General features: G+C 44.5%; 1 protein-coding gene across 1 annotated transcript in view; it reads left to right on the forward strand.

The window, feature by feature from the left end:
* The window catches only part of epha6 (eph receptor A6), a 981,976-nt gene that overhangs the window by 900,364 nt on the left and 58,886 nt on the right, over positions 1–22,726 (forward strand). The window contains exons 12-13 of the mRNA XM_086006600.1: positions 2,331–2,392; positions 4,954–5,163. Coding sequence (XP_085862726.1) covers positions 2,331–2,392; positions 4,954–5,163 — 272 coding nt within the window. The remainder of the gene's footprint in view (positions 1–2,330; positions 2,393–4,953; positions 5,164–22,726) is intronic.

Raw genomic sequence — 22,726 nt, forward strand, 5'->3', positions numbered from 1 at the left:
TACTCCTGTACAGTATTTACATGGTTGGTCCAGTTAATTTTCTGGTCAATGGTGACCCCCAGGATGTTGATGTTGGTGGATTTGGCGATGATAATGCCGTTGAATGTCAAGGGGAGGTGGCTAGACTCTCTTTTTTGTTGGATGGTCATTGCCTGGCACTTGTGTGGCGCAAATGTTACTTGCCACTTATCAGCCCAAGCCTGAATGTTGTCCAGGTCTTGCTGCATGTGGGCATAGACTGCTTCATTACCTGAGTAATTGCGAATGGAACTGAACACTGTGCAATCATCAGCGAACATCCCCACTTCTGACCTTATGATGGAGGGAAGGCCATTGATGAAGCAGCTGAAGATGGTTGAGCCTAGGACACTGCCCTGAGGAACTTCTGCAGTGATGTCCTGGGGCTGAGATGTTTGGCCTCCAACAACCACAACCATCTTCTTTGTGCTAGATATGACTCCAGCCAGTGACAGTCAAGTGTGAGGTCCTCAAGTGTAGGTGGAGGTTAGACAATGAGGCCAGGAGGGAAGCAGGATGAAAGAGTTACAGGTGAAGTTAAGATGAGTTGTGCTCCATTGGAGACAAAAGGCTATGATCAGTGCAGAAGAGAAGATGGGGGGAGGAGAAGTGGGAGGGAGGAGAAAGGGGATGCCTGTGGCTGGTTACAGATAGAGCTCCAAAGAAGAGCTCAATAGGTATGGCCACTATGTGTTCCACAGCACCAACTTCCTCAATCTGACAGCATTGCTTCTTCACTGGAGTCTTCCTTATCACTGGAGACAAGCACTGTGCTAGTTTTCAGGTTTCACTGATTATGATATTTATAGAGAGAAAACAAACCCCTGACAGCTGTTTAATAACATGAGCAAGAACTGAAAGATGAAAGTAAAAAACACCCCACCCTAAGGAATAATAGATGTCTGTTCAAATTTAACATCATTTGTAATGACTTCATTTTCAACTGTTGTGTCCCAGATAAGGCTCCAAAAATCCCTGCTGTAAAAGAACATTTTATAGATCGTGGCCTAATTATTTTTATATTTGTGTTAAAAAGTGTAGGTTTTTTAAAATTTTATTTATCTGGGTCATGTTGCTTTACCAACCAGCTTTACAAATGACTTCTGTTTCATGGACATCTGCTGATGAGAGACTGGTGTACACGGACCATTTCGTGAAAACAACACTGCTATGTCAGAGAAGGGATATGTCAGAGCCTGATCTAACACAACAGATTTACCTGACATCAGGAGAGATTTATCAATTACTGTCAATCCCATTAATAATTGAGGCATGCAAGGCACTGCCTAAAATTGGAGCCTTTTCTAACAGAAATAAGGGGTGGCTGTGAATTCTAACAAGTACAGTTCTATTTAACATAAAGAAGCATGAGTGCATTCTCAAGAATTCAGCTGCAGCATTTCCACAATAACATATTAAATATTACATATTCTTAAGTTTTTGATTGCGGTTTGAATACAAATTGACACAGGAATATTTAGATTATGTTTAGCATGAGAGTAGTAAAATGCTTTTAGTTGTCACCCTTCATATTTTTGCAAATCACATCAAGGGGAGTTGTGTATTGTCACCTCCTGTGAACACAAACTTCTTGCTGCATACATTCTGTCTGATTATCCCTATCCCCCCAGTGCATGGTTGGGAAGGGACAGAAGTATGCAGATCTCGCTCTCAAATGCAGTGAGACGAATGTTAAAATGTGACCTATTGGCCTCAAAAAAAACATGGTCTCCTACTGTAACTCCAGCAGAAGACCAGGAGAAGGCACTGGTAAATGGCAGGGACCTGCCTGCTCTGGATGTACACCATTTCCAAGATGCTCCAGCATACCTTGTAAAGGGCAGAAACTCTGAGCTGCGCATTTCCCTTTTTCCTGCTCATTCAGGACTGAGCGTGTGTGGAGGTCAGTACACTGACTGAGGTGAATCATACCAGCCTCCCGATGGGCAGAAAGGGTCCCCACCGAGGGGGTCTAGGACGGACAACTTTATTTTTTTAAATACCATGATTGACCCTCTTACACAGAGGCCAAGGGGGACATTGCTGGGATCTGGGGGTGTGGTGTGGGGACTGGACAGTGTGCCTGGAGTAGTGCTTGTGTCCTCCTGCTCCAAATTCAACTCATTTCTTATTAATATTCAACATTTTGGCTATGTATCTCATTTTCTGATAATTAAAACATATTTTATCAGTAAATCTGTTTGCAATTCGGTCTGCTCTTTGGTATGTAAACTCTCACTCCTATGCTAGTGTCTCTGGAGCCATGGAAAATGTGTTTTATGTAATGTTTGTTTCTTTTGCTGCATCCACAGGTAGGCCAGTGATGATCGTGGTAGAATATATGGAAAATGGATCCCTGGACTCATTTCTGAGGGTGAGATAGCCAACAGACTAAAAGACCAACAGTATAAAGATAATTTATGAACAATTTCTGGAATTATTTGTTGTAAATAAATTTTTTAATGGAGTTCTGCATGGTGTCAAGTGCACAATAGTGTTTTTCCCAAGATATGCCAGTCATAACAGAAGAAGATTTGGTTATCAAATACACTTATTATGGCTTTATGGCTGCAAATACTATAGTTAATGTACTATAGGGAACTGGTATTCAAATGAGCATATTAATTTAATACTTTCACACACATATGAGTGTATGAATACAGCCGTGGGTGAAATGTGCCTTGAAGGACTGGTGCCTGGTGTATTGTGGATAATATTACCAGTGCATTTTGCCGGCAGGGAGCCTCGCCATCTGCAGGGCCGACTTGTAAGATTAACCCCACTGCCTCACAAGACAATCTATCCCCTTTATAAGCGGAGGAGTCTGTTTCTGATCATGTCCTGCATTATACCTTTAATAAAATCTAAAATTCATCAAAACTATTTGTCCCTGCTGCAGATTCATGGGGCAAGTTTATGAGTTTGAAACTGCCAACAGTGCACCTCACCCATCAGCAGTACAAATCAGGCGCACACTGCACACAATTTTCCAATCATTCATTTTAATGGTCAAAAAAAATCATGAGCACTGCATGCCTGAATTTCCTATTTGCCTTGCCAGTGACAAGGCCCCCCAGCCTGCAATGTGCCAATACAAATACCATCATAAATCTGACATGAAATGCATTTGCTGTGACTTTGAGAGGATCTGAACCTCAGTGAAAATTCCCATTGAGATAACAATGTGCCTAGAAATTGTGACAAGCAGGGTTCTAGGGTGGGGGGAAGAGGAAAGGAAAGGTAATGAGGAGGATAGAAATGGTGCACAGAGGGGATCAGGAGAGTGGAATGGGGCGATGTGATGGAACAACAGTCTCAGCATGGGTGGGGGGAAGGCTGGAAAAGATTTTGAGAGGAGGATAGGAAACAATGGGCTGAATTTTGACAGCCAAAGACAAGTGGGTTGGTGTCGGGACAGATGTTAAAATTTTAAAAATCTGAACCCCCGACCTCGAGCCGCCTACTTCTGGGTTTAATGGAGGCGGGACAAGGGGCTGGCAGCCAACCTGCTCCCAGGAGGCGAGTTGGAAATTTAAATATGTTAATAAGTCTGGTAGCCTCTGATTTAACCTACTTTGTAGGTTTTATGGTGGGCGGCCAGGTTTCCCAGGCCTCAGGAAACCCAGCAGCTCAAGGGAGGCAAGGACAGCTTTGAGGAGAAGGTAAGTGCCCTTAAAGCACAGATTGTAGACCAGGAAAAGCAGGCATGCTTCCCTTGGCCCCCCAAGCTTTCCCCCCCCCCAATAAGACCCTCCCCATACAATGAACCCTGGGATCGGACCCTCCCAGGATCGGGGATCGGAGCCCCCACCCCCCAACCCCGGGAGCAGATCTTCCCGGGATGTGGATCAGACCTACATGCTCCCCGCCCGACTAGAAGCCAAGCCTGCCGATCAGGCTGACTTCCGGGCCGCGAACACCAGATGTCCGGGTTTCCTGTCCGAAACTCTGCCCCCACTTCACCCCCTGCCCCCACCCCGCCCCCCCCCCCCCCCCCCGCCTACATATCCCACCCCTGTTAATGTCCAGGTCAATGATTGCAAGGACAGAGCCAGGAAAAAGAAAGAAAGACTTGCATTTATATAGCGCCTTTCATGACCACCAGACGTCTCAAAGCACTTTACAGTCAATGAAGTACTTTTTTGAAGTGGAGTCACTGTTGTAATATGGGAAACAATCTTTCCAGGGCCAGGTCTATAGGAACAGGAGTAATTTATTCATCTTCTACAGCCTGTTCCACCATTGAAGTAGATCATGGCTGACCTCTACCAGAAGCCTATTTACCCACTTTTTCTCCATTTCCCTTGATACCCTTATCGATCAAAAATCTACTAATCTCAGAATATTTAATATTCAAATATTTTTAATAATAGAAGGCTATTATTAAAAATATTTTAATAACATCAAACATTAGGAATTATAATAAAGTGGAGGCCCCTTATTATCAATTCCAATTTGGCAGCCATATTTATTATACTGTTTTGAGTTAACCAAACTATTGAACAGTGTAGAGAGAATTCAAAATACAGTTTAAAAAAGGTATGAAGCAAAATGAAAAACTTGGTATGTGGAATAAGGAAATAACATAGATTCAGAAAGAGACACCTTTAGCAAAATAGATAAAAGGGGCTCAAATATTCATGGTAATAAATATGCTAAATATATGGAATAAACTACAAAAATGAGTTGAGCTGATTTAATGGTGGAATTCAAAAACATTAAGTGGATTATGGAAAAGAATCGTGCGATCAAGCATCGTACTTAAAGGCAAACCATTATAAAATGTTTGTTACAGGTATTTTTTAAATTATCAGACAATATAAGAAGAAATAGAGTGAAATTGTTTCACGTATTGATTCACAGAGAGAATTTAGTTATATAGTAAAATGAGTTGTTTGTATTTGATGGGTCTTTCTAAAATTTTGTATTCTGCAGAAACATGATGGACATTTCACAGTCATCCAACTAGTGGGCATGCTTCGCGGGATAGCTTCTGGCATGAAATACCTGTCTGATATGGGCTATGTACATCGAGACTTGGCAGCTCGCAATATCCTCGTCAATAGTAACCTCGTCTGCAAAGTGTCAGATTTTGGTCTTTCTAGAGTTCTTGAAGATGATCCTGAAGCTGCGTATACAACAACTGTAAGTCAGACATCATTATTAAGGAATTAACATGCAGCATCAGCCTAATGATCATTATTTGACTGTGTTTGGATGAGTACAGTTAGAATGGTTAATTATAGTTCCTTGGATTAAACTAAAGATTTTTTTAAATATGGCTTAATGCCACTGAACCCTGCACCCAAAATATGTTTGAATGTACAAAAGCTTTCATTTATGTAGTTGCTGATAGTTCAAATTAACTTTTTCCATTATGCGGAAATCTCTCAGAACGTGATTCAAATGAGATGTTACACATGTAATCATGACCAGCAAACAGCACTGCAATATCCTCCAGCTCAGTTAATCTTTGGAGTCTGTCCAGTTCAATAGATCTGCCACCAACGCGAGACACACGTGGTTGTACTCTTTGCTGTGCAATACAACATCTGTATATTTGTTCCATGCTCTGCCATTCACTGTAATTGTGATGAATTGCCTTCCTCTGAAGTTTGTCATAGACTGGAACACCAGGCAGAGACTGATCAGCAGCATCAATGGCAAAGAACAGGGACATTTACAATTTACAATCAGCATGCCAGGATCTGTCAGATAATGGTTCTGCAGACTCTGCTACCTCAGGGCAAAAGCTAGCACTTTACCAGATGCAAACTACATTGAAAGGAATCAATACAATACAAAAATATAAATAATGCCCTCCACATGCCCAATCGATGGTTTGACTGCTGCAACTTTGCCACATTAGTGTTATGGATCTAATTTTTAGAAAAGAGGTCACTTGCGCATCTGTTGAGTGGTGAATAGTGCTTACCCAGGAGGTTCAATACAATGGGGAGGAGTTCCAGAGCTTTGCAGAACAACCACTAACTTTAATAGTAGAGTGCTAGATTGCCAACCTGAGGGCGAGAACCTTTGTCTCAACTGATACTATTTTGTTAATTTTTGCCTCAAGCATTAGTCACTGAGAGATCCTGGGTGAAGCAAGGATCCACTGGGATGAGTCCCACACAAAGTAACTTCACTCATCACTTGGAATTCTGTCCCCAACTCAAGTGCAGTGCAAATGCTGAGTCAAGATTATTGGGGAAGCATTATGCTGTACCTAATCTGCACGTAGGTGCCTTAGTACACTTTCTCTGAGCCTTTCAGCATTCCTCCATAACCAACAAGAGGTACAGATATAAAAACAGAAAATGCTGGAAATACTCAGCAGGTCAGGCAGCATCTGTGGAGAGAGAAACAGAGTTAACGTTTCAGGTCGATGACCCTTCGTACAGATATACAGTATCTGGCTGCACCCTGTTGTATCACCTAAAGTAACCAAAGAGGTTACATTCACTGTAGACACTGGATACTTTGGTTTCCTCCTAAACATGAAAAACCACTTCAAATATGCAGGCACGTATTCCATGCTTCGTAAAGCACATTAAAAAAAATAATTCTTGGAATACGGGAATCGCTAGCAAGGCCCGCATTTATTGCCCATCCCAGATTGCTCTTGCGAAGCAGGTAGTGAGCCTTCTTCATGAACCGCTGCAGTCCGTGTGGTGAAGATACTCTCTCAGTATTTTTAGGTAATATTTGTCATATTTGATAGGACATGTTTGCCTTCTCAGGTTGAGTGATAGCCTGAATTCTGGAGGAAGTGGAACATCCAGTGTGCAGTGATTATAATCTGGCCATGCACGTTATATCTGTTGACCAATGCAAGTCTGCTGGCTCACTGTTCAAGCCCATATTAAAAGGTGTACATATAGGGCTGTTTTGATGCTTGCAATGATACCATGATGTCAAACAACTAACGGGAGGAGAAGGCTCCATGAATATCCCCATCTTCAATGATGGTGGAGCCCAGCACGTGAGTACAAAAGACAAAGCTGAAGCGTTTGCAACCATCTTCAGCCAGAAGTGCCGAGTGGATGATCCATATCGGCCTCCTCTTCAGCTAATTCGATTTACTCCATGTGATATCAAGAAGCGGCTGAGCGCACTGGATACAGCAAAGGTTGTGGGCCCCGGCAACATCCCGACTATCGTGCTGAAGACTTGTGCTCCAGAACTAGCCGCGCCTCTAGCCAAGTTGTTCCAGTACAGCTATAACACTGGCATCTATCCGACAATGTGGAAAACTGGCCAGGTATGTCCTGTTCACAAAACGCAGCACAAATCCAATCCAGCCAATACCCCATCAGTCTTCTCTCAATCATCAGCAAAGTGATGAAAGGTGCCATAGATAGTGCTATCAAGCGGCACTTACTCACCAATAACCTGCTCACTAATGCCCAGTTTGGGTTCCGTCAGGACCACTCGGCTCCAGACCTCATTACAGCCTTGGTCCAAACATGGACAAAAGAGCTGAATTCCAGAGGTGAGGTGAGAGTGACTGCCCTTGACATCAAGGCAGCATTTGATCGAGTGTGGCATCAAAGAGCCCTAGTAAAACTGAAGTCAATGGGAATTGGGGGGGAGGGGGGGGAACTCTCCACTGGCTGGAGTCATACCTAGCATAAAGGAAGATGGTTGTGGTGGTTGGAGGTCAATCATCACAGCCCCAGGACATCGCACCAGGAGTTCCTCAGGGCAGTGTCCTAGGCCCAACCATCTTTAGCTGCTTCATCAATAACCTTCTCTCCATCATAGGGTCAGAAGTGGGGATGTTCGCTGATGACTGCACAGTGTTCAGTGCCATTCACAACTCCTCAGATAATAAAGCAGTCCATGCCCGCATGCAGCAAGACCTGGACGACATTCAGACTTGGGCTGATAAGTGGCAGGTAACATTTGCGCCACAGAAGTGCCAGGCAATGACTATCTCCAACAAGCAAGAGTCTAACCACCACCCCCTGACATTCAAGGGCATTACCATCACCGAATTCCCTACCATCAACATCCTGGGGGTCACCATTGAACAGAAACTTAACTGGACCAGCCACATAAATACTGTGATAACAAGAGCAAGTCAGAGGCTGGGTATTCTGCCACGAGTGTTTCACTTCCTGACTCCCCAAAGCCTTTCCACCATCTACAAGGCACAAGTCAGGGGTGTGATGGAATATTCTCCGCTTCCTGGATGAGTGCAGCTCCAATAACACTCGAGGCTCGACACCATCCAAGACAAAGCAGCCCACTTGATTGGCACTCCATCCACCACCTGAAACATTCACGCCCTCCACCACCAATGTACCGCGGCTGCAGTGGTGTACCATCTACAATATGCACTGCAGCAACTCGCCAAGGCTTCTTTGGCAGCACCTCCCAAACCTGCGACCTCTACCACCTAGAAGGACAAGGGCAGCAGGCGCATGGGAGCACCATCACCTCCAAGTTCCCCTCCAAGTTACACAGCATCCTGACTTGGAAGTATATCGCCATTCCTTCATCGTCGCTGGGTCAATATTCTGGAACTCCCTCCCTAACAGCACTGTGGGAGTACCTTCACCACACGGACTGCAGCGGTTCAAGAAGGCGGCTCACCACCACCTTCTCAAGGGTAATTTGGGACGGGCAATAAATGCTGGCCTTGCCAGCAACGCCCACATCCCAGGAACTAATTTAAAAAAATACACATTGGATTCTAGGATTGTATCATTTCCAGCAGTTGCTACTCCATTGCTAAACCCCTTTGGGGAATCTCAGTGGAGATAATGCAGCTAAATCAGAGTGTGATTTGGCAGCTCCATGTTATGGCTTTGCACTGAATTTGTACAAGTGTGAATTTGGTGCTAGAATCATAGTAATACAAAGGATTTCAGGTCCTCCAAGCCAACAGAGAAAGAAGACGTACATCCATTCTTCTGGGCTATATTTACTTCTGGATCATGGAGGTACATATGAACATACGAATTAGGAGCAGGAGTAAGCCACTCGGCCCTTCGAGCCTGCTCCGCCATTCAATAAGATCATGGCTGATCTGATTACTCCACATTCCTGCCTACCCCCGATAACTTTTCACCCCTTGCTTACCAAGAATCTATCTACCACTGCCTTAAAAATATTCAAAGACTCTGCTTCCACCACCCTCTGAGGAAGAGAGTTCCAAAGACTCAGAACCCTCTGTGAGAAAAAATTTCTCCTTATCTCTGTCTTAAATGGGTGACCCCTTATTTTTAAACAGTGACCCCTAGTTCTAGATTCTCCCATAAGAGGAAACATCCTCTCCACATCCATCCTGCCCAGACCCCTCAAGATCTTATATGTTTCAATCAAATCACCTCTTAATTTTCTAAACTCCAGCGGATATAAGCCTAGCCTGTCCAACCTTTCCTCATAAGACAACCCGCCCATTCCAGGTATTAGTCTAGTAAACCTTCTCTGAACTGCTTCCAACACATTTACATCCACCCTTAAATAAGGAGACCAATACTGTACACAGTACTCCAGATGTGGTCTCACCAATGCCCTGGAGTGGGCCTTTGGCGTAGCGGTAGCATCCCCGCCGCTGGGCCAGAAGGCGTAGGGTTTCGAACCCCGCTCCAGACAGTCCCGGCAAGTGGAGTCGGAGCTCCGGCTCTAAATTCTGGGTTGACATCCAGCGGGATACTTGCGTCCGTGGGTGTGGTGGCCCCCCCCCCTCGTATGGGTTGTGGGAGCCCGTAAAACCCTCCTGCCATAGGACTAACCACCCTAATGGCTGGTACAAAGATGGTTACGGTCACGGAAGGAGCGTTAATCGTGGCCAGAAATCCTTCCACCACTTCATACAGTTCCCCAAAGGGAACAGTGTGAAGACACGTATGACGATGACCACCAATGCCCTGTATAACTGAAGCATAACCTCCCTACTTTTGTATTCAATTACCCTCGCAATAAACGATAACATTCTATTAGCTTTCCTAATTACATGCTGTACCTGCATAGTAACCTTTTGCGATTCATGCACTAGGATACCCAGAACCCTCTGCATCTCAGAGCTCTGCAATCTCTCACCATTTAGATAATATGCTTCTTTTTTATTCTTCCTGCCAAAATGGACAACTTCACATTTTCCCACATTATACTCCATTTGCCAGATTTTTGCCCACTCACTTACCCTATCTATATCCCTTTGTAGCCTCCTTATGTCCTCTTCACAATTTACTTTCCTACCTACAGTATCTTTGTGTCATCAGCAAATTTAGCAACCATACCTTCGGTGCCTTCATCTAAGTCATTTATATAAATTGTAAAAAGTTGAGGCCCCAGCCAATCAGAAAATGACCCATTTATGCCTACTCTCTGTTTCCTGTTAGCTAGCCAATCTTCTATCCATGCCAATATGTTGCCCCCTACACCATGAGCTTTTATTTTCCACAATAACCTTTGATGTGGCACCTTGTCAAATGCCTTCTGGAAATCTAAGTACAGTACATCCACCAGTTCCCCTTTATCCACAGCACATGTTACTTCCTCAAAGAACTCCAATAAATTAGTTAAACATGATTTACCGTTCACAAAACCATGTTGACTCTGCCTGATTACTTTGAACTTTTCTAAGTGGCCTGCTATAATGTCTTTAATAATAGCTTCTAACATCTTCCCTCTGACAGATGTTAAGCTAACTGGCCTGTAGTTTCCTGCTTTCTGTCTCCCTCCCTTTTTGAATAAAGGAGTTACATTCGCTATTTTCCAATCTAATGGAACTTTCCCCAAATCTAGGGAATTTTGGAAAATTAAAACCAACGCATCAATTATCTCACTAGCCACTTCTTTTAAGACCCTAGGATGAAGTCCAACAGGACCCAGGGACTTGTCAGCCCGCAGCTCCAACAATTTGCTCAGTGCCACTTCCCTGGTGATTATAATTTTCTTGAGTTCCTCCCTCCCTTCCATTTCCTGATTTACAGCTATTTCTGGGATGTTACTTGTATCCTCTATAGTGAAGACCGATGCAAAATACCTGTTCAATTCAACTGCCATCTCCTTATTTTCCAATTTTAATTCCCCAGACTCACTTATAGGACCAACGCTTACTTTTTTAACTCTTTGCTTTTTTAAATATCTATAGAAACTCTTACTATCTGTTTTTATATTTCTAGCTAGCTTTCTCTCATACTCTAATTTTTCTCTCCTTATTAATCTTTTAGTCATTCTTTGCTGTTTTTTATATTCTGTCCAATCTTCCGACCTGCCACCCATCTTTGCGCAATTATATGCTTTTTCTTTAAGTTTAATACTATCTTTAACTTTTTTAGTTAACCACGGATGGTGGGTCCTCCCCTTGGAATTTTTCTTTCTCGTTGGAATGTATATATTCTGTGTATTTTGAAATATCCCCTTAAATGTCTGCCACTGCAACTCTATTGACCTATCCCTTAACCTAATTTGCCAGTTCAATTTAGCTAGCTCTGCTTTCATGCCCTCATAATTGCCCTTATTTAAGTTTAAAATACTAGTCTTGGACCCACTCTTCTCTCCCTCAAACTGAATGTAAAATTCAATCACATTATGATCGCTGCTACCTAGGGGCGCCTTCACTATGCGGTCATTAATTAATCCTATCTCGTTGCACAATACCAGGTCTAGTATAGCCTGCTCTCTGTTTGGCTCCTGAACGTGCTGTTGTAAGAAACTATCCCGAAAACATTCCATGAACTCCTCATCTATGCTACCTTTGCCCATCTGATTTTTCCAGTCTATATACAGATTAAAATCCCCCATGATTATTGCCGTACCCTTCTGACAAGCTCCCATTATTTCTTCCTTTATATTGAAGTTACCACTGTGCTGCCTGTATCCACGCTTGGCACTCAGTCTTGAAATTTAAAAATACAACAGACTACAGCTGTATGTTCCCACTCCTGCGCTCCATGGCATCATTTACCGAGTTATAAATTCTACAGGGGCAGATGTAACATGCTGAATACCATGTTAGTCACTGTGTGTGAATCAGGAGGAATAGAAGTCAGAAGGTCCATCCATTTCAAGAATTCATTTCACCACAACTTTTAGACTCCATTTTATAACCTAATCACAAGTGGTGAAAAATTCAGACCGAAGGCTCTATGGTAGAATTTTACTTTTTAATTTAAGTGTAAATTATTTAGCACAGCTTCTTTTATTAATCTCTACTCTCATTTGAGCAATAAAATTCAAACATTGGTAATAATATTGACAAATTCTGTAGCAAGTGAGATGTCCTGGGAGTCTCACTCCACTTTACTCTGGAGTCAGGCAAGGCCCTCTCTCCAGATTTACTCTATTGCAGCACAATAGTTTTTGTGTAAATGCAGCCTAAATCAAGTAAAAATTCCTTACATTTTGTTCAGCTTTGAGTGAATGAAGCTGAGTTCCCAACTACCAGTTTTCCTTTCCTAGGTATTTTTCAGACTTTCTTTCCACAAGGAAGCCTAAAAGACTCCTACCAGTTGGAGTGCAATGGAAGCCAGTTCCCAAAAGTGTTTGGTAACATATTGGGCCAGATTTTGCGACCGCCCCCGCCCCCCCCCCCCCCCCCACAGGTGTGTATGCACCTGGAGGGGCCTCGCAAGTGCAGGTTTCAGGCATGCGAAGCGCATGTGCTGAAACCCAGCACTTGCAATCTGTCAAGAATCTTGACAGATCATCTGCCTGCCCGGGAGCAGTGCCTCTGTGGGTGAAGAGCTGCGCTTTTTGCACAACTTCCAACCGCTGAATGACTGTCAAATTCTTACGCCTGGTAAAAGCAGGCATAAGGCATAAGGCCTGCTTTTACCAGCATAAGAGTTTTTAAAAAATAGAAAAATAAAATTTGATCACTACTTTATAAATTAAAAATACTCTTAAAAAAGTAAGTTTATTTCTAGCCTCGTAAAAACATTTAATTATTTTTTCAAAAAATTACATTTTTGTTTAAAATATTTAATTAAATGGCATTTTAATTAATTTTAAATCTGTAATTAAAAAAACATTTAAAAAAATGTTTTAGTGTGTTTTCAAATGTGATCCCCATTCATACTTTTGACAGTTCTGTCCGTACAGAACTGTCAAAAGTATGAAGGAGGATTCCCTTCTTCCATTGCTTCGCCTGGCCCACGTGAGCCCAGGGGTGCTTGCGAACCGCATGCGTCCCTGGGATACCTGGGCCTTTGCGCATTTCGAAGAGGAGAGGCCCAGGATCACAAGCCTCAGGATCTATGGAAGCAGCAGGTAAGTTCGTAGATTTTTTTCCAATCGGAGGCATCCGCCTGCAGGAAGCCTTCGATTGGAAATTCAGGGCCAATGAAGCCAAATGTACAATATCATGCTGCCAACGTTACAAAAAATTTTACTTTGGCATTGGTATTGAGACTACCTCGAGAGTAATCTCACCTTACTAGCAGTGTACATCACCTGCAGAATAATTCCAGCCGGCGTGCTACCTGCTTTTGAAACATAGGGGGCAATTTTCTGCCATCGGAGGAGGCGGGTTTGGAGGCGGGAAAGGCGGGAAAATCAGATTCAATGAGGGCGGGTTCGGAACCCGCCTCCGCGGGATTTTGCCGGTGCCGGTTTTGGAGGTCGGGAAATGGTCCCGCTTACAGATGGCCACAGCGATACTTGTGATCATTAAATGCTCGTTAAGGGCCTCTCTCTAAGCCTATTTTGAGAGGCTCTCGTGATTTTTCGAGGATTTCGACGTGCTCCACGCACATTCTGAACCACGCCGGGTAAACCTGTCAGGTTGACTCATGGGTGGCCTCCTCACAGCTGCAGGTCTAACAAGACATTGTTTATTGCATCAAGGATTACTTGCAGGTGCCAGAACTTGGCTTTAAAAGATCTCTGAGCACTTTTAGAAGGCCTTCCGAAGTCAGAGGTGCTGCAGCTTGAATCAATCGACTGTGGGACCTCCTTGGAAGACCCTCTCCCCACTTGCAATGAGCATTTCCCCAAAGGGGGCATCTGCAGGCAGCATGGAAACCATTCATTTTCTTTCTGCATGGACCTCAGATGAGGAGGAGGAGAATCTGGAGGAGGAGGAGCAGGAGGAGGAGCAGGAGGAGGTCAGAGTGCCGGTGTAGCAACCAGCGGTAGCGGCAGCACGCAAGCACATGACTGCCTGGGATGCAAGGGATGAACTTATCCTGGCCAGATTTGCATAGGTAGCCCAAGTTGGCACATGTCCTTGGCTCCATCCTAGGACATCATTGACAATGGACCATGACTCTCTAGCCTCCTTTCACTCAGGTCACCAACCTGACAACACAAGTGTGGCGGAGCCCGCAATGGAACCGTTTCTGGGGGAGGTGGGACCTCTACAAGTCAGACGGGTTGCACCTCAACGGGAACGGGACCAATATCCTCGTGGGAGGGTTTGCTAGTGCTGTTGGGGAGGGTTTAAACTAGCTTGGCAGGGGGAATGGAACCTAAGAATAGAGTCAGTAGGGAGGGAAGAAAAACTGGAATTGGGAAACAAAAACGTAGAAAGTAAATTGGAAGGACGGAGGAATCAAGGGCTAGATAGCCGTCAACAAGGAGGTTTGCCTGCACTAAATGGTATCTACTTCAATGCAAGGAGTATAGTGAACAAGGCAGATGAGCTGAGGGCACAGGTAGATACTTGGGACTATGATATTATAGCTATTACAGAGATGTGGCTGAAAGAGGGGCAGGTATGGCAGCTCAACATTCCTGGTTACAGGATTTTCAGATGGGATAGAGAGGGAGGTAAAAAGAGAGGGGGGTCGCGGTGTTGATTAAAGAAACTATTACAGCTGTGAGGAGGGATGATATGTTGGAGGATCATCAAACGAGGCCATGTGGGTCGATTGAAAAACAACAAAGGGGTGATCACACTACTCGGAGTATACTACAGACCCCCAAACAGTGAGAGGGAGATAGAAGAGCAAATATGTAGACAAATTTCCGAGAAGTGCAAAAACTATGGGGCAGTAATAGTAGGGGATTTCAACTACCCCAATATTAACTGGGATAAAATTAGTGTGAAGGGTACAGTGGGTGCGGAATTCCTAAAATGCATCCAGGAGAACTTTTTTAGCCAGTATGTCGCAAGCCCAACAAGGGAGGGGGTGGTTCTGGACTTAGTTTTAGGGAATGAAGCTGGGCAGGTAGAAGGCATATCAATGGGGGAGCATTTTGGTGCTAGTGATCATAATTCTGTTAGATTTAAGGTAGTTATGGAAAAGGACAAGGCTAGACCAGGAATAAAAATTCTAAATTGGGAAAAGCAAATTTTGCTAAGCTCAGATGGGATTTAGCCATAGTGGGCTGGAAACAGCTACTTGAAGGTAAATCAGTGTCGGAGCAGTGGGAGGCATTCAAGGAGGAGATCCGGAGGATTCAGACCAAATACGTGCCCTTAAAGAAAAAAGGTGGGACTAACAAATCTAGAGCCTCATGGATGTCTAGAGACATACAGGGTAGGATAAAGAAAAAAAGGGAGGTGTATGACAGATACCGAGGGCTAAATATTCCAGAATCTGTAGAGGAGTACAGAAAGTGCAGGGGTGCAATTAAAAATTATATTAGGAAAGCAAAGAGAGAGCATGAAAAATTCTTGGCAAGTAAAATCAAGGAAAACCCAAAGATGTTTTATAAATATATTAAGCGTGAGAGGATAACTAAAGAAAGGGTAGGGTCTATTAGAGATCATGAGGGTAATCTGTGTGTGGAGGCGGGAGATGTCGGTAGGGTTCTTAATGAATACTTTGCGTCTGTTTTCACAAAGGAGAGGGGCAAAGCAGACATTGCTATCAGGGGGTAGGCGTGTGAAATATTAGATGAAATAAACATAGTGAGAGAGGAAGTATTAAGGGGTTTAGCAGCTTTAAAAGTGGATAAATCCCCAGGCCCGGATAAAATGTATCCCAGGCTGTTAAGCGAAGCAAAAGAGGAAATAGCCGAGGCCCTGACCATCATTTTCCAGTCCTGGCTTCAGGTGTGGTGCCGGAGGACTGGAGGACTGCTAATGTGGTACATAGATACATAGATACATAGAAGATAGGAGCAGGAGTAGGCCATTCGGCCCTTCGTGCCTGCTCCGCCATTTAATGAGATCATGGCTGATCCTTTAATTCAGTATCCCGTCCCCGCCTTCTCTCCGTAACCCTTAACCCCTTTTGCCCGTAGAAATATATCTAATTCCCTCTTAAATATATTTAATGAGCTGGCGTACACTGCCCTCTGTGGCAATGAGTTCCACAGGTTCACCACTCTCTGAGTGAAGAAATTCCCCCTAATCTCTGTCCTAAATGGTTTAGCCCTTATCCTTAAATTATGTCCTCTAGTTCTGTTCTCACCCGCCAAGGGAAACATTCCTTCTGCATCCAGTCTGTCTAGACCTGTCAGAATTTTATACACTTCTATGAGGTCCCCTCTCAATCTTCTAAACTCCAGTGTGTACATCCCTAAACTACATAGTCTCTCCTCATAGGTCATTCCCGCCATTCCTGGTATCAGCCTGGTGAATCGCCGCTGCACCCCCTCCATGGCAAGAACATCCTTCCTCAGATGAGGCGACCAAAACTGTACACAGTACTCGAGGTGTGGTCTCACCAGTGCCCTGTACAGCTGCAGCAAGGTATCCCTGTTCCTGTATTCTAACCCTTTTGCTATGAAGGCCAGCATACCGTTTGCCTTCTTGACCGCCTGTTGCACCTGCATGCTCGCCTTCAGTGACTGGTGTACAAGAACACCCAGGTCTCTCTGTACTTCCCCCTCTCCCAATCTATTGCCATTTAAATAATAATTTGCCCTCCCGTTCCTGCACCCAAGGTGGATAACTTCGCACTTGTCCACATTATAGTGCATCTGCCATTTATCCGCCCAATCTCCCAGTCTGTCCAAATCGCTCTGGAGCTTCCTGGTCTCTTCCTCTGAGCCCACCCCACCTCCTAGTTTAGTGTCGTCTGCAAATTTGGAAATGCTGCATCCGACTCCCTGATCCAGGTCATTAATGTAAATTGTGAACAGCTGGGGGCCCAGGACAGATCCCTGTGGTACCCCACTTGTTACTGCCTGCCATTCAGAAAATGAGCCGTTTATTCCAACTCTCTGTTTTCTATCTGACAGCCAGTTCCCTATCCACGCCAAAACTTTCCCCTTTATCCCATGAGCCTCAATTTTCCATGCTAATCTTTTATGTGGGACCTTATCGAAGGCCTTTTGGAAGTCCAGGTACACCACATCTACTGGCTCTCCCCCATCTATTCTACCAGTTACTCCCTCAAAAAATTCCAATAGATTAGTCAAGCACGATTTACCCTTTGTAAATCCATGTTGACTCTGTCCTATCCTGTCCCCATTTGCTAAGTGCTCCGCTATTTCATCCTTAATGATGGACTCCAGCATTTTGCCCACAACTGATGTAAGGCTTACAGGTCTGTAATTACCTGCTTTTTCCCTACCCCCCTTTTTGAATAGTGGGGTAACGTTAGCTACCCTCCAATCCATCGGCACTGTTCCCGAGTCTAATGAATTCTGAAAAATCATCCTTAGTGCATCCGCTATCTCTAGGGCCACCTCCTTCAGTACCCTAGGATGCATGTTATCAGGCCCTGGGGATTTGTCCACCTTCAATCCCTTTAGCTTCCTTAACACCATATCCTTAGAGATATTGATTTGCGTCAGTTCCTCCTTTGCCAATGTCCCTATTTTTCCCGATATCCCAGGGAGGTTTTTTGTGTCTTCCTTCGTAAAGACTGACCCAAAGTATGCATTTAGTTGATCTGCCATTTCCTTATTACCCTTGTTTAAAAAGGGAGAAAAGGATAGACCGAGTAATTACAGGCCAGTCAGCCTAACCTCAATGGTGGGAAAATTATTGGAAAGAATTCTGAAGGACAGGATAAATCTTCATTTAGAAAGACACGGATTAATCAAGGATAGTCAACACGGATTTGTTAAGGGAAGGTCGTGTCTGACAAACTTGATTTAATTTTTTGAGGAGGTAACAAGGAGGGTAGATGAGGGTAGTGCATTTGATGTAGTGTATATGGACTTTAGTAAGGCTTTTGATAAGGTTCCACATGGCAGACTGGTCGCGAAGTTAAAAGCCCATGGGAGCCAGGGCAAAGTGTCAAGTTGAATTCAAAACTGGCTCGGAGGCAGGAAGCAGAGGTTGATGGGTGTTTTTGTGACTGGAAGGCTGTTTCCAGTGGGGTTCTGCAGGGCTCAGTACTAGGTCCCTTGCTTTTTGTGGTATATATCAATGATCTAGACTTGAATATAGGGGGTATGATTAAGAAGTTTGCAGATGATACTAAAATCAGCTGTGTGATTGATACTGAAGAAGGAAGCTGTAGACTGCAGGAAGATATCAATAAATTGGTCAGGTGGGCAGAACAGAGGCAAATAGAATTCAATCCAGAGAAGTGTGAGGTAATGCATTTGGGGAGGGCTAACAAGGAAAGGGAATACACATTAAATGGCAGGACACTGAGTAGTGTAAAGGAACAAAGGGACCTTGGAGTGCATGTCCACAGATCCCTGAAGGTAGCAGGCCAGGTAGATAAGGTGGTTAAGAAGGCATACGGAATGCTTGCCTTTATTAGCTGTGGCATAGAATACAAGAGCGGGGGGGTTAAGCTTCAACTGTATAAAACATTAGTTAGGCCTCAGCTAGAGTACTGCGTGCAGTTCTGGTCACCACATTACAGGAAAGATGTGATTGCACTAGAGAGGGTACAGAGGAGATTTACAAGGATTTTGCCGGGAATAGAGAACTCTAGCTATGAGGAAAGACTGGATAGGTTGGGTTTGTTTTCCTTGGAACAAAGGAGGCTGAGGAGAGACCTTATTGGGGTGTATAAAATTATTAGGGGCCTAGATAAAGTGGATAGAAAGGACCTATTTCCCTTAGCAGAGGGGTCAAAAACCAGGGGACACAGATTTAAAATAATTGGTGGAAGGTTTAGAGGGGATTTGAGGGGAAATATCTTCACCCAGAGGGTTGTGGGGGTCTGGAACTCAATGCCTGAAAGGGTGGTAGAGGCAGAAACCCTAACCACATTTAAAAAGTACTTGGATGTGCACTTGGGATGCTGTAACCTGCGGGGCTACGGACCAAGAGCTGGGAAGTGGGATTAGGCTGGATAGCTCTTTGTTGGCCGGCGCGGACATGATGGGCCGAAATGGCCTCCTTCCGTGCTGTAACTTTCTGTGATTCTAATGTGGAGCTGCCTAAGGCGAAAGAACAGATGCCATAACGCCAACATTTTGGCTTCAAATCATTTTAATACTTTCCAACAGTGATGGCATTTCATCAATACACATAAACATTCTCCCAATCTGCACACAGATCTGGAGGTTATATCCTTTGCCAGCTGTACCCACAGAGGTTTCTTTGGCAGGCCTCTTCCTCCCAGATGAGTGGAAGAGCACCTCCATGCCAGCTGTCACCCCCTCAAACAACATTTGCAGCGCCTCATCCAAGAGCCTTGGGGAGGCCCTTACCTTGGAATTGGACATAGTGGTTTCTCAAAATATGTTGAAGGTGGTGCAGCATAGGCAGAAATCCTGTGGAATGAGCCAAGGGAGCAAGAAGCCATAAAATCAGACTGGAAAAGTGCTGCCAACAGAGGCGGGTTTCAGTCCCAAAACACTAATTGACCAAGGGCATCCCACACCTCTGAAATCAAGTGGCCAATCAGGGGAAATCTCAATTTTTTGATAACTATCAGTGGAGGCGGGTTTCAAACCCACCCAAACTGAAACCCGCCTCCATCTCACCTCCAGTGGGAAAATCGCCCCCTTAAAGCTTGAAAAGAATTCACGTTAAATATTTAACATTTCTGTGCTGCATTAAATTGTTGTGAAATTACTTCAGTAAAGCTACCAGCTTGTTGTTCTGTACAACTCTGATATACTTGTGATAAGTATTCAGCATGTTACTCACAGTGCTCTTGGAGCATTTGCAGCTAATTGGTTCATTCTTCTAGTTCTGTTGTAAAGTTGTATTTTATCTTGATACACCACTGATATGCAGGAAATACAACTTTTTTTTAGCATTATTTTCCCCTGCAGCTACATATAGTGCATGATTATAAACAGCAGTGTCAGTTTAGTCATTCAAACCATTGCTTTTTTCAGACTTGAGATCCAATTCAAATAATATTGTAATTTACTAACCAATCTGGGTGACCTGTTTTATCCATTTTGAACTGCATAAATATTAAGATTATGTAATTGGCCCAGTTTTTCCAACCCCATCTCTTTTAATGCTAGCACATTGTGCAAAGGCACCTGACTAAGCACAAGCAAATGGTATGTTAGCCTTTCTTACAAAGGGATTGGAGTATAAGAGTAAAGAAGTCTTACTACAATTATATGGGGCCTTGGTGAGACCACACCTGGAGTACTGTGTACAGTTTTGAGTCATAATGGGCGATTTTGCCAGCCCTGGGGAGGTGGGTATGGAGGCGGGACTGCCGGGAAAATGGCAGAATTTGGGGGCGGGTGCCCAACCCGCCCCAACCCGCCTCCATGCCATCTTGCCAGGAGGCGGGTAGCCATCCTGCGCCGGGTCTCGTCTCCTTGGAGGTGGGAAGGGATTAAAGCCTATTAACTGCCTGTTAACAGGTAGTTAATGTTGTGTCTGTGTATAATAAGACACAGACTGCAGGAGAAACGGTACAACAGGTGTTTACTCAACGTGCCTCACAGTGGAACTGACTGTACAGATTACTACTCAATGCTATATACAGGTGTGGTCACTGCCGGTACTACAGTGTACATGAGCTGTAAAAAGTAGTTCCCCCCTTAAAGGTATATACATTACAATTCCTCCCCTTTTAGATTAACAGTACCATAACACTCATTTAACAATTAAATATCAAACTAATTACAATTAACACTTTTAACATGCAACATTAGCTGAAAATAGTCTATTTATATATTCAGTCATTGGGGAGGCTTCCTGATCCTTTCTGGATAGCGCCTTTCCCGAGTGTCTTGCTCTTGGTGCGGAGGCGATTCTGGCCACCTGTCGTCGGTTGGTTCATCAGCTTCCGATGCTACTGTTTCTGGGGTAGATGTGACCGGTACGTCGGGTTCATCACCAGGTACGTATGGGCGAGGCATGGGGTTGACTTGTTCCTGTGACTCTAGGATTTGGTCCGCATGGCGTGTCACGATGCTCTCCCCAACGTCCACTGTGTACGTTAGTGGGCCCTGCCATGTGCATATCGTTCCTGGCTGCCATTTTTCTGTTCGGTAGTCGCGGGCCAAGACTGGTTGCCCTACATTGAAGCTCCTTGTTGGCTTCTCATGGATGTGCTGGAATTGCTTACTCTCAACATCTCTTCATACGTTGGTCTGAGCAAATCCAGGTGAGATCGTAACCTTCGGTTAAAGAACATCATGGTTGGGGCCTGGTTGGTGACTGCATGTGCCGCATTCCGGTAGGCGAACAGGAAATTGTCCACCTTGTGCTGCAGTGGAATGTTGTCATTGTACACAGCCTTTATTGCCTTCTTAAAGGTTTGTACGAACCTCTCAGCCAATCCATTTGTGGCTGGATGATACGGGGTGGATGTGTAATGCCTTACCCCATTCTTTTTCAAGAACCTCCGGAACTCTTCGGACACAAACAGTGGTCCGTTGTCGGAGCAAATCTGTTCTGGCAAGCCATTCCTGGCAAAAATGGTCCGTAGGACTGCAATAGTTTTCTCCGTGGTGGTGGAGGACATTTTGATCACCTCAGGCCATTTCGAGTGCGCATCCACGGCTATTAAAAACATTGAGTCCATGAATGGACCAGCAAAATCAATATGCACCCGTTGCCATGGAGATGAGGGCCACTCACATGGGTGTAGAGGGGCCTGTTGTGGTGCATTTTGGACTTTCTGGCATCCTGAGCAGCTCTTGTTCAGGTCCTCGATTTGTTTATCGATTCCCGGCCACCACACATAAGCCCTAGCTAGGCTTTTCGTTTTTACCCCTCCCAGATGACCCTCATGAAGCTCATTGAGCACTCTATCCCTTAACTTGGGTGGAATTACCACTCGGGATCCACACATCAAGGTCCCCCGGCACACTGACAGCTGTTCTCTCCTTGTCGAGAATGCTGGCAACAGTGAGTCGCCATGTGCTGGCCATCCCTTCACCGTCAAATCATATACCCGAGACAGTGTCGGGTCATTTCGGGTTTCCTTTTCGATACACGCGTTAGTTACCGGTAGGTATTCAACTATAGTCGAATGGAATATTTCGACAGGATCCACTGCTGGTGCTTCCTCCGCAGTAGGAAGTGGCAGGCGTGATAGCCCATCAGCGTTTCCATGCTGTTTCGTGCCCTTATATTCAATCTCATAGTGGTGCGCCCCTAGAAAAAGTGACCATCTTTGTAGTCGTTGCGCAGTCATCACCGGAACGCCCTTCTTCGGATTAAAAATGGAGACAAGAGGCTGGTGATCAGTCAGCAAGGTGAATTTCTGCCCGTGCAGATAGTGATTGAAATTTTTCACTCCCCACACTAGGCTGAGGGCCTCCCTGTCAATCTGGGCGTAGTTACGCTCGGCTGAGATTAGTGATCATGGCGCAAAGGCTATTGGTCTCTCTGAGCCGTCCGAGAATTGTGCGACAGCACCGCTCCAATGCCGTAGGGTGACGCATCACATGCCAACCGAATTGGTAATGCTGGGTTGTAATGGGCCAATACCTCTTTCGATGTGATTAGTGTTTTGCTCTT

The sequence above is a fragment of the Somniosus microcephalus genome, chromosome 14 (assembly GCF_052327205.1).
Source record: "Somniosus microcephalus isolate GS21.2 chromosome 14, FLI_Smic_1.0, whole genome shotgun sequence".
NCBI lineage: Eukaryota > Metazoa > Chordata > Chondrichthyes > Squaliformes > Somniosidae > Somniosus > Somniosus microcephalus.